Source organism: Glycine soja, chromosome 4 (assembly GCF_004193775.1).
Source record: "Glycine soja cultivar W05 chromosome 4, ASM419377v2, whole genome shotgun sequence".
NCBI classification, from domain to species: domain Eukaryota; kingdom Viridiplantae; phylum Streptophyta; class Magnoliopsida; order Fabales; family Fabaceae; genus Glycine; species Glycine soja.
The window spans coordinates 41,007,729-41,019,660 of record NC_041005.1 but is presented as its reverse complement, the minus strand read 5'-3'; the positions used below and the strand labels follow the sequence as shown (position 1 = coordinate 41,019,660).

General features: G+C 35.7%; 1 protein-coding gene across 2 annotated transcripts; it reads right to left on the bottom strand.

Moving 5' to 3' along the window:
- Positions 1-255: 255 nt before the first annotated feature.
- On the bottom strand, positions 256-10,874 carry LOC114409697 (putative phospholipid-transporting ATPase 9). 2 transcript variants are annotated; one of them, XM_028373262.1, is made up of 12 exons: positions 9,845-10,874; positions 7,681-9,044; positions 4,803-4,913; positions 4,636-4,718; positions 4,442-4,536; positions 4,261-4,349; positions 4,076-4,184; positions 2,766-2,975; positions 2,519-2,644; positions 2,319-2,417; positions 1,640-1,831; positions 256-1,083 (listed from the first exon to the last, which is right to left on the bottom strand). In XM_028373262.1, the coding sequence occupies exons 1-12, from the start codon at positions 10,241-10,243 to the stop codon at positions 559-561; spliced, it is 3,402 nt and encodes a 1,133-aa protein (XP_028229063.1). In that variant the 5' UTR covers positions 10,244-10,874; the 3' UTR covers positions 256-558. The 2 variants fall into 2 exon arrangements, with proteins under 2 accessions (XP_028229063.1, XP_028229062.1); XM_028373261.1 differs by having other exon boundaries at positions 4,442-4,718.
- Between the last annotated feature and the right edge of the window lie 1,058 nt (positions 10,875-11,932).

The following is an 11,932-nucleotide window of genomic DNA, read 5'->3' as shown; positions in this document are numbered from 1 at the left end:
GCATCATAGCCAAGCAAACTGGAAATGAAATAAAAACATAAAACGGTTTCTTGTTGAAAGCTCGAAATCCATTCTTCCCTTCATTTTATGCCTCCTCATTTGCACATTGAGACGAGTAACACTCCCTTGCACTAAATAAAAATTCAAATGGGTGATGCTACATGACCATGTTTGGAAAAAAGATTCTATGTAAGTAATTGTTTAACTTTTTAAAAAAATTCTTAAAAAGTGAAGAGAGCATTTTCCTAAAATAAATGAATCCAAACACACCAGATGGTATAGCAAATCACATTTTTCAACTAAAATCTCAGTATGTTACACTAGATAGGACCCACTCCATCTCATTCTCAACCGTTCCAACTTCCATTCGTGCCACATACTATAAAGTTTTCAGTCAAGTAGTTATAATTCTTTAATAGACCCTTTTGCATGTCAATATACAATTATACATGTATTATCTATGGTTAGTAATTCTGTCTATGGTTAGCCTCAGCTGCAAAATGTGCTGTTGAACTCAGTTGGCCTCAATGATATTTTGCCTCATCACATCACTGTATTTTATTCAGGACCATTTGTCTTCCTCTCATACCTTATCCACTGAACCATTTGGTGATACATGGGGAAGAACCACATCTGAATTACTGAGCATGAGACGTATGGTATGAGAGTTGAGATCGCCACAAAGAATGTCACAATCCAAAAGGAAGGAGACGGGGCAAGAGTTTCGATGAAGACTTTGTAAACATTTGTGGAAATGTTTGGAGGCATTGCTCCATATACCATGAGGAAAAGATACCAGTAAGCAATGGAACCCCAGATGAAAATATGTTTTATCAAGGTGAAGTAACGTATAGCAAGCGCCATCTGCAAGTTCACAACCCAGACCACACAAGTGTACATCGTCACGGCCAGCATATCCCTTCCAGCAGTTCTTCCCTCCTCATTAAAGGCCTGTGGCTCAATCGCTTTTGTGCAGAAGAAGAATATCATTGTGGCACTAATAAATCCATTAAGCATCCAGCTAAGTATCAGACGCCAGCTAAAGAGGACATTTTGCACACCTTCTTGGTATAGAATAGGAAACTGCCACATTAAACAGAAATAACAATGAACGATCAATTACTCACCAGAGAAAACAAGTATATGCTTATTGTATTTTAGTTCAGATATAACCAAGGGGAATTTATCTATTATGCAATATAAAAGTGACTACTGTGTTTAAACAGTATTACTACCAGTTAAAATGGGCTTCCTAGGTGATGTCAATGTCAGACAAAATGGCACCATGAAGGTGAAAAACCAATTAGGGCTAGGGGAAAGCAAGGTATGATGTACTTGTATAAATTAGTGCAAGAATTTTGCTAGCTTTTCTATCCATTTTTTGGTGGATTCTCTTGTTTCTTACATAAATCAGCGAACTATTTTATAACAGCACAACAATGAAAATTTCCATTTCTCAATTGTTAATACAATCATGACAACATATTAATGCCAGTTTGGATTATATTTGTTGTCACCATACAATCACACTGTTTGAGCCAAGAAAAGAGGGGGAAATTTTCTCCTGCTTGAAAATGACCATTTGAAGGGCTTGAGAATTTGAAACGAACATATTCTTAGACGATAAACCACAACTTACCTTCAGACAGTACCTGGCAGATACATCCTGGTCAAGGACCCCAAGGGCAATCACAGGAAGTGATGAAAAGAAGACACTATAGAGAGACAAAAACCAGTCATTATATGCAGGCTGTCCGGAGAATGATGCATACACCTCATACAAGAATAGAGTGAAGCCAAATGTGATATTCTTGTAGAAAAAATAGCATATCTGCGAGAAGAATAAACAAGTTAAGATAACTACTAAAGCAGTAAAGCTTTCAGATCATGTCACCCTTCAGAACCTAAATCTACTGAGGCATTTGTTTCAAGTGATTAAGAAAGATTCCCGGGAATATAGACTTGGGAATATCACATTCCCATGTTTGCTTCAAGTTTTGTGAAAATATTTCCCAGGAATAGTTGATTCCCAGGTATATGAAATACACATGTTTCTGATTCTTCTTATTCCCATGCCATGAGGTGGGTACCTTTGATTCCCATGGGAATGGTAGTTATTTTCTACAATAACTACCTATCCCCACTTCTTTTTTTACATTTCTTATTTTATTTTCTAAAATTCCTAATGACAACCAAACATGTTGATGGGAATGCTATTCCCAGGCATAACATTCCTAGGAATATAATTCCTAGGATATTTTATAACTTGAAATAAATGCCTCTTATAGAATGTTGGGTTCTAGTTTGAGTGGCAATACCATTGATGACATCCTCCGGTAACACCAATGTCCATGTACAAGAAGTAATCTTTCCAAATACCGGAACTGTGCAATTGCAATATCACTAGACATAACGGCCTAGGGGAGAAAGGATACAAAACAAAAACTTGTAAAAAACAGGATATGGAAGTGAAAAATCAATTTAAAAAGATAGAATAGTTTGTCAATTTTTTGTGTACCTGCATTCCTTCGACACCACTGATTCCAATCCCTACATCTGCTTCTTGAAGCATTCCAACATCATTAGCTCCATCACCAATAGCTAATGTTGTTTTACCAGTTCCATATTTGACCAGTCTAGTAACCTTGAGAGACGAACCAATAAAAATAAAATATTTTCAAGAATCATGTAGAACCAATCACCAGAATTAACAAAAAAAATTAGGACATGTCAAATAGAGGGATGAAGAATAGGCTTGAAAATACCAGAGCCTTCTGCTTTGGCGATGAGCGACAGCAGATAACAGACGCACAATGACTTGCAAGCTCTAGAAACATGTTCTTCATATTATCCTCTAGAGCATAAGTAAGTGATTTTCCATCAATTATCAGAGCAGATGTCTGGCAGGTCCCTCTGGATGCTGAAAGCAGTTGAGCAGCTTCAGATATCTGATGATGCACACTTTCCCTTGATGCCTAAAACATGAATCAGTCTAAAAATATCAGCACTCTTTTAATTATACAGGTTCACTATGATACTTTTTAGGTAAGCCCAATGGTTGATTTCTACTAGTGAAGGGAGTTAGAGCTAATGGTTGTTAGTTTGAATTCTAACACAATCTGGCAGAGACAGACCATAGAGGTATAGAGACAAGACTAAGTATTCTGCTTAGTGAAAGTCTGAAAAATTGATTTTGAGGACCAGACCTCATGCTCTAGAAATCCTGAGGAGTACAGTTATATTCATTCTTTCTAAAACCTCTAAATTAGTACTTAGCAACTAATAACAGAGCTCCAGGATCCTACAAGCTGTTCATGGTCTAGTCAAGAATGTAGAAGCAAGTCACTGAAGAATTGCAGAGAGAGTGTGTGACTTGCGAGCTTAAGGAAAGAATTCAAGGAGGAACATATAGGTATTCCAATATTTGATGGAGATAACATGGGTGGCTGATTCACCATGAGCAGCACTTAACACAAAGCAAGTGACAAAGGGCAGGTGGCAACTGTCTATGGAAGCACTGGAAGGATGTGCCTAACCAAGGTCGGCCCAAGGGTAAAGCAACTAAAGCTTAAGCCTTAGGCCCACCAACAAAAAAATTACTATTTATTAATTTTTTTCAAGTGTAAAAGGCCACATATGTTGGTAGAAAGGCCAAACACATAACTCTTTTATGTAAAATAAAAAAAGTCTCTCTCAAATTTGCTTTGGACCTCACTGTTGGGCTGGCATTATGCTTAATAGTGATGGGAAGGTAGTAATCCTAAGGAAGAATAGGAAAATTTCTAAAGGGGAGTGTAGAACAGTTTCAAACTGAGTGTAGTCTGGCTATACAGGGATGGGGACAGAATACTAGGATTATTTAGTTTAGTGAAAGAATCAGGCACTCAATATCCTAGAAAAAACACCTGTGTTCATTCTTTCTCTAAATTCTAATGTATGAAGATCTTATGAGGATTTTGAAATATTTTAAGAAAACCAATTTGTTAATATGTCCACTGTAATTATATAGAATCCTCGATATGCAAACTACATCTTTCTAAAGAAAACCTAGATTAAAGGCTGAAATTTATTTTACCTTGGCAATAGCCATCTTGTCTCCAACCTTTTCTAATGCTTGAATATCTGGAATCTCCAAATGAATTATAATCTGTTTCATTCCTTGTCTAAGCAAGCGACAAGAGAAACTGCATATTCAAACAACTTGATAAGTAATTATCACGCAGATGCCAATATAAAAAATGCATAATCACAATATTATACCCAATATTGATGGCAGTCTCCATTTTATCCCCAGTCAAAACCCAAATCTTAATCTTAGCTTGGGCAAGCTTGTCGATACAATCAGGAACCTAGCAAAACAATATTGTTAGGTTTAATATCCAAGTCCAGTTCCAAAGGATAGATCTTCATATGTGAGCTTTTTTTGTTTTTTCTAAACTACCCCATTTTGGAGCTTGTCCTCTACAGCAGTGGCACCCAGAAGGATTAGATTCCTCTCAATCTTATCCGATACTTCTTCAATCAGAGTTTCCTGATCTGCGACGACAGAATTTTTTACTTCAGAAAATTTATCATCGAACTCCTTGTATTCTTGTTCATCAAGTTCGCAATAGGCAAGTACTAGGGTCCTTAGACCTGTGTCAGCATATTCACGCACATGTTCCACAGTTTTCCCTTCAAACTTCCTCCCATTGTTTGCAAGCCTTTCAAACATGACACTGCATGAAAAAATAAGTTAGGCAAGTCCATAGGTTAAATGCGCAGGCTAGAAGTTGAAGGCTATAAATTATTTTATCACAGACCTGTCAGCACCTTTACAGAGTAGAAAAATTTTCCCTTCTTCATCTTTCACTATCACTGACATTCGCTTCCTTGAGCTATTGAATTCTATAACATTAAGAAGCTTGTATGTCCTGATAAATGAAATTAATCTGATGCAGTCAACATTACTTCACATGAAGAAAGAAAATTCAAAAACACAAATAGTTATAAACAATAATTAAATTAGGAATAATGTATTTTTAAGTAATCATGTAAGTGTTAGTAAAATAGTTGTCGCATCCTCCCCTTTGTAGCTTTTAAAGACTAATTTTTAGTAATTGTGAAAGTAATAGAAAAGTATTAAAAATGCTAAGATAATTAGAAACGTATTTTCTAACTGTAGCAGAGTAACAAGTAAGTTAGAAATTTTACTAAGCATGATTTGAAGTATCCCATATTATAGTTGGAATTTGGTTTACCCTTGGTCTAACTTCTCATTTTGCTCTTAAGAAAAGTGGTAAGTTTTTACTAAGAATTGTTATTGATGCACTCCCACCATGACTTCAATGCATCCCCAACAAGATTTTTGATAAAAACTTTCTATTATTGATTAACTAGTGCCCTATTCTGTTAATTTAATGGTAGAGAATCATTTAAGGAATTTTATTAAGAATCTTAGAATTTGAACTCAAACCCTCAAAATCGGATTGTAAGGTCAATCTTCATAAGTTTTATTTAAGCCATATCTCTAGTAGATGTGGGACTAAACACCACCCTTGAGACTGTAATTAAAGCAACCCTAAAAGAAAGAAGCCACAATTAAAGTGAGCTAGGGGTGATCACAAATTGAGGCTTGCTAACACTCCTCCTCAAGCCCAAGGTACCGGACTAGAGTGTGGCAAGGCAGGTGGCCCAATAATGGATTTAGGGTAAGCTTTGATATCATCTTAGAGCTTGGACTTGGCCTTGACTCAACCCCAATAGTTAGCTCAAGAGTGAGGGTTTCCTGCACTTGTGTACCCTATTTTATTTAAGGAATATCTCTAATCAATGTGGGACTAAACACCACCCTTGAGGCTACAATTAAGGTAGACCCCAAAAAGGCCACAGCTAAAGTAGGCTAAGAGTGACCACAATTAAGGTGGCTTTCCAACACTCTCCTCATGCCCAAGGCATCGGCCTAGAGCATGGCAATGTAGATGGCCCAACAATGGATCTAGGATAACTTTGATACCATCTTAGAATTTGGACTTAGGGCCTAACTAGGAAGATAAGCATTTAGTTATTTTTGGTCAATAAGATACCCCCCTCATTCTCAGCTAAGAAAGTTAAACACTTTGTAATTAATCTGGTCATATTAATGAGTGTGTATAAGTTAAATATTCAAAGCCTCAGAAAGCTTGCTAAGTTTTACAATTTTTTCTATGATAACAATTAACAACCCTCAAAAGAATAATAAGGCTTTGAGAGGCATTATTTTTGTAATATACTATATTTTAAGCTAACTATTCTAAACATTAAAAAAAAAAAAAAAATTACCTCTCTTACATTGTCCTTGAAGTGTCCATTTATATGGAAGTGTCAATTTAAGTGTCTAAGCATACAACAGACTCAGTTCAAGTGTTTAGGCCAACAGTTTTTTTTATTATTATTGGACAATTAGTGAGAATACTCTGCTGCCCGTGCTTTATGACCTTTGCATGTACTGAGAATACTTTGCCCTGTCAAGCAGGAGAGCAAACTGGAGAAGTAAGCAGTTTACAAAATAATATTGACACTGGGGGCAGAGGGTCCACCAAACAGGTAAAGTTTCCGAGGTGCTTCTGTCAGGCTCTGATACCATATTAAACAGTAATAACCAGAAGCATATTAGACTGAAACCGTATGTCTAAATAACATTATGGTACTGGTTTATATAGACTAATCATATTAATTACACATAATTAGAGGAGATACAGTTTCCTCTAAATCACATCCTATCAAATCACTATATGATAAATCAACAGTATCTAACACCAGTTGTATATTTGTGAGAGAGGTGTCAATGTCAAAAACGTTTCCGACAATCTGAGAACTCAAGTAGGAGGAGTTTCCATGCTTCATAGCTTCTTCACTCAAGCACCCCCACACTGAACTCACAATTGAATTCCCAACAAAACCCTTAATCTCAAACACAATAACCAAATAATAAATAAACATGCAGAAAGAAATAAAAAAATTGTTTTGACCACAGTTTCACTCATTTTTTTCCCCATTTGTATATTTTAAACCAATATCAATCAGCAATTAGACTCTAGGTCCCATATGAGGAAGGACTTCAGGATCCACATGCTTAGTTCTAAGCCAAGGTTACAAATTCATGACACTATACACAACTTTAGAATAGTAGTGTGAAGAGTAGCAGCAACAAATACTCTAACACTCTTTCCAACACCTTTTTTTTTTCTAATTGGTTGATATTCATGTGGATCCTGTCAGGAATGGAGGAATGACACACTGTTGTCTCCCACCACAATTTCGGACACAACGGATGGCATGGTGGTGGGGGCAACACCCACATTTAGTGAGATTCACATGAATTTCAACCAATAAGAAAGATTGTGTCAGAAATGTTTCTAGCATTTCTCGTTGCAGGTTGGCCAATCCAGGAACTGAAAAGTATCAATATCAGACTCCACATCGCTGTGAAGCTATTGATTAGACCAGAAACAGAATGTAGAATTGCTACTTCCAAATTTTTGTATTGAAAATTAACTACTAGCATTAGCATCACATGACAAGTTACTAGGTAATTGCATGTCCCTTTCTCAATGAGAATGAATCCTAAAATTAAGTAAATAGATTAGCAAGGAAACATGCAGCAGTCAAAATATCAGGATTCAAGATAATAAAAAGACAAAGCAATTAAAAATAGCCGACCTTTCAACTTCATTGCCAGAAACTGGATCCAACTCATATATTGACAAACAAGTCTGAGTCCTTTTGTAGAATTTAAAACCAACTTCTCTTGCAGCAATTACAAATGCTGCTTCATCTGGAGATTCAGCCTCATATGAGACATTTCCTGTTTCTTCATCCACTTCTGGTATGGCAGTATGACAAATTGCCAATAAGCGGAAAAATTTCTGTATAACATCTGCATAAGGCTCATTAACCCAGTTTCCATTCATTATCCTTTCATCTGTAAAGTTAAAACCTTTGATAGGTTCTTTTCTATCAAGAGAGTCCCTGATTTCATTTGATTTTGATTCTAATCCATTAATATGCTCATGAAAAATAGGTGAACCATTACTTCTACCCATGGCTTGCTCGACCTCTGTCACACCACGGCCATAAGCTACCCCAGCAACAGAACATTTGATGAACTCCATTGAGTTGCAGGTCAGAGTTCCAGTTTTATCGGAAAGTATTGTATCAACTTGGCCAAGTTCCTCATTCAAGTTTGAAGTACGGGCAATGGCTGGTTTGTCAGCTTCTTCATAGTACATGTGGATATCTTGATTGATGAAGATGCTCTGAAGGACTTTGACCATCTCTATTGAGAAATACAAGGAGATAGGAATGAAGAAGTTGTACAACATCAAGGCTGTTAAAAAATGAAATATAGCAGCTGCAGCTGCTCTTTTTGGATCAAAAAAAATTGTGGAACTATCTGGTCTTAGATACCATCTTTTCATTAACCCATTGTCAAGGTCACCTTTGGTTGCAATGCCAAAGAGAATAGATCCAACAAATGCAATTAGAAATAAAACACAAAACAAGAAGTATATAATCTTATCCATCTTCTTCTCAATTTTGCTTCTTTTTGAAGGGGGATCAGTGGAGTTTTGGATAACCTTTGTGTCATGACCAGTAAAGATGACTGCTCCAAACACATAGTCTGTATTACGAAGCTTAGAGTCTCTCAGAAGAAGTTGTTGGGCAGAAAGAGGATATTTTTGCTCTCCAAACTCCATGCTCCCAACAAATGAATACAAATTTGCATTTGGGTCTTCACATTTGATGACGGCTCTATAATCATGGAATTTGAAGTCCTCCTGTAAGGAAGAAGTTACATCCAGCCCTTGTTTTATCTTCAAGTTTGTCTCACCATCCAAGTTCATGGTCTCAACATAGCAAACTGCATCCTCATAACTGGAGGAAATCAGTAGGAGGTCAGCAGGGAAGAATTCATCCTTCATTATCTTTACTATATTCCCTACTCTCAGATTCTTCCATTCAGTATATTTGAAAATGCCATCACCTTCATGCAACTTAACTCTTCTATTGTTCACCTCGATGTCCTGTAAAAGTATTCCGTTAGCTAAAATATATACCCTGAATTGACAGCTTGCCTTAGACACCTATCCTTTTCTTGCTCCCCCCAACCATTAGCTTTTATTTCTTTCTCAATAAGCTTAGATGATAGAACTGTTGATCCATTATTTCAATTCCATAAAGGTATTTCATTACACAGGGAAAAGAATGAAAATCTAACCAAAAGCACACAAAACTTCAAATATAGGAAATATTGTAGTAGAATTAAGATAAATAGATACTATTTTGGAATTTTAAGTCTGACCATACTGTCAATATAGCAAACTATTAATACTCTTCAATTCCAGCAAGAAAGTAATCTATCTAGGAATCTGAGAGATTCTTTCAGCAAAGTCTGGAATCCGTGAGCAAACAGCTTATCAGTGGCACTTCATCCTTTTTCAAACAACTCATAGTAATGATCTAAACACAAAAACTAGAATCTTCAATGAACAGTCTGCAGTGAGTCATGAAAAATGACATTCAATTTCTTTCCACAATTTCAATAAAGCTACTGTAAAATATAATCTTCATAAAACACTTGGTAAAAATTATTGACATTCTTCAAGCTATTGGATATTATATGTCCCATAGATTTCATAGACACTGTGAGTTGAACGGCAAATGTAAGTAAATACAAACAAAACAGGAAGCCACAAACCAATGTTAAGACGAGAAGACCAGTCTAATTCAGTTTGAATCCACACACTCATGCTTCAGGGTTGAAGAAATTGACTTTATAAAGCAAAATTCACCATAGGATAAAGCGGTCAGCAGAATCTAGTACCTGCTTTTTCCTGCGCCAATCTTCAATACCCTCTTTCACCATAGTTGCCCCGATGATGATAGACAGAGGTAGGATAGCACTGACGGCAGTATAAGGAGTAAGCTTTGTGAAGGCCAAGATGCCAGCCACCAAGAAGTAGAAATTAGCCACCCTCCTAAACTGCTCAAACAGTGACTTGGGCAAGAAAGTGGCAACAGTATACTTTGTGGACCTAACAGAATTATCAGCATAATTGAAAATCCCTCCCTCAAATCTATCTGGTTCATTGCAGAAAACCACCCTGGAATGACCATGTCCCCCAATCTTTGAATGTTCCCTCTTGAAGATTGTTTTACCACAAGCAAATGAGTAGATCTTGCTAAACTGAAGCTTTATCTTACCCCTCCTCCCACCCCTCATCTTCTTCTATCCAAATAGTATAAGTGATCGATCCAAGTTCCAAAGTAATAGCAATAATAATAAAGGCAGAAAGAGCCAATAAGGTGGACTATCTAGTCTTCCCAAACCATGAAGCAAAGTCCAACACTACAGACAAATTGGTAGCCTTCCCTAGTAGTCTCAAAAATAAAGCATCTTCACTAACCACTATGCTTATAAAGGAACTGACTTTAACGAGTCAACAACCAAAACCACCACAACCACACAAAAATTCAGAACCCCTTTTGGCCCTTGTCTCAAAATTACGCAATCTTCATGGTGAAGGAAGGGAAAAGTGGAAAATGGAAGAGAAACTATAGTACACTGTTGTTGGGGATAAGCAATGTGAAGTGTCCTTGGAGAAGTGGAACTACCCAGAACAGAAGATGAAACATCATGGGTGTAAAGTGGTCACGAGAAGAAAAAGGCTTGAAAGTTGGCATTTTGGGAATGAGGGTGAAAGTGAAAGGGACATGTTTGTAACTTTTTTTTCTTAGACAGCGCCTTGCCAAGAGTAAATTACTCTCTCCCATGAACCAACAAATTTGAGGAAACGATGTTGTGTTGTCGGCGTAGAAGCAAAGCCCAAAGAGCAGGGAGAGAGTAACGAATTTCATTTGTACTTTTTGTTACACCCAGCACAAAGACGGTTTTTGTTTAAGGAATATGTTTTTAATACTGAAAAATATCATATATTTTTTAAATTTTATAGAAATCTTATTTATTTAATTTTTTATATTTAATGAAATGATGTAATTTGTCTTTATTTATATTTTTGTGATTTCTTTATTGTTTTAGATATCTTTATTTATACTTTTAATTTCTATTACCTTTGACTTAACAATAAGATTTTTAAAAAAAAAAATTGTTTATTTTTTATTAGATTCTTTTAAAAAATTTGAATTAATTAATTTTTTATATCAATATGCTCTTAATTATTTTATAATAAATTCATTCTATCTTATATGGAGTGAAGAAAAAGAGTAACACACATTAATTAATCAAATGAAAGGTAATAATTGAAAAGAGAGAAATTATGAGCCTAACTTTAAGGGTAACTTTAGAAAAGTAATATAAATTGTTAACAAATTTAATATTACCAACTAAATTAATCAACTTTTTTAAAAGATGAGAATTAGTTAAAAGAGTTTTATATTTAAGGATGAAGATAGTAATAAGAAACATAAATTATATTATTTATTAAATTAGTTGTTCAATCAATATTCTCTTATTGCATGAGTATTTTCTTGCTTTCATCCACTCTCGAAGATGATTTGCATAAAATGAACTCTTTTTGGTGGGATAATAATAATCAACAAAAGAGAGGAATCGATTGGCTCAATTGGGATAAAATGACTATGAAAAAGAATTGGAGGAATGGGATTCAAACACTTACATGCCTTTAATCTTGTCATGCTAAGGAAGTAAGGTTGAAATTTGACTACCAACCAAGATACTATAGTGTTTAAAGTCTTTAGAGTCAAATATTTTCCATTAGTAGATTTCTTAGATGCTCATCTTGGATACAATTCAAATTTTATATGATGCAGTATCCACGCTTCACATGTAGTGATAAAGCAAGGTGTTCTTCGGAGAATTGGCAATGGTGAATCTATTCATGTTTGGACTCAACCTTGGCTCAACAATGATCTCAATCCATTAGTCTCAACC

Bases quoted from the DNA above. Each gene is read 5' to 3' on its own strand.
- LOC114409697 (XM_028373261.1), bottom strand. From the start codon at position 10,243: ATGAGGGGTGGGAGGAGGGGTAAGATAAAGCTTCAGTTTAGCAAGATC. The intron at 4,719-4,802 runs GTCTGTGATAAA...TTTTTCATGCAG, and splicing joins CTCTGTAAAGGTGCTGACAG to TGTCATGTTTGAAAGGCTTG. The intron at 2,976-4,075 runs GTAAAATAAATT...TTCATGTTTTAG, and splicing joins ACAAGATGGCTATTGCCAAG to GCATCAAGGGAAAGTGTGCA.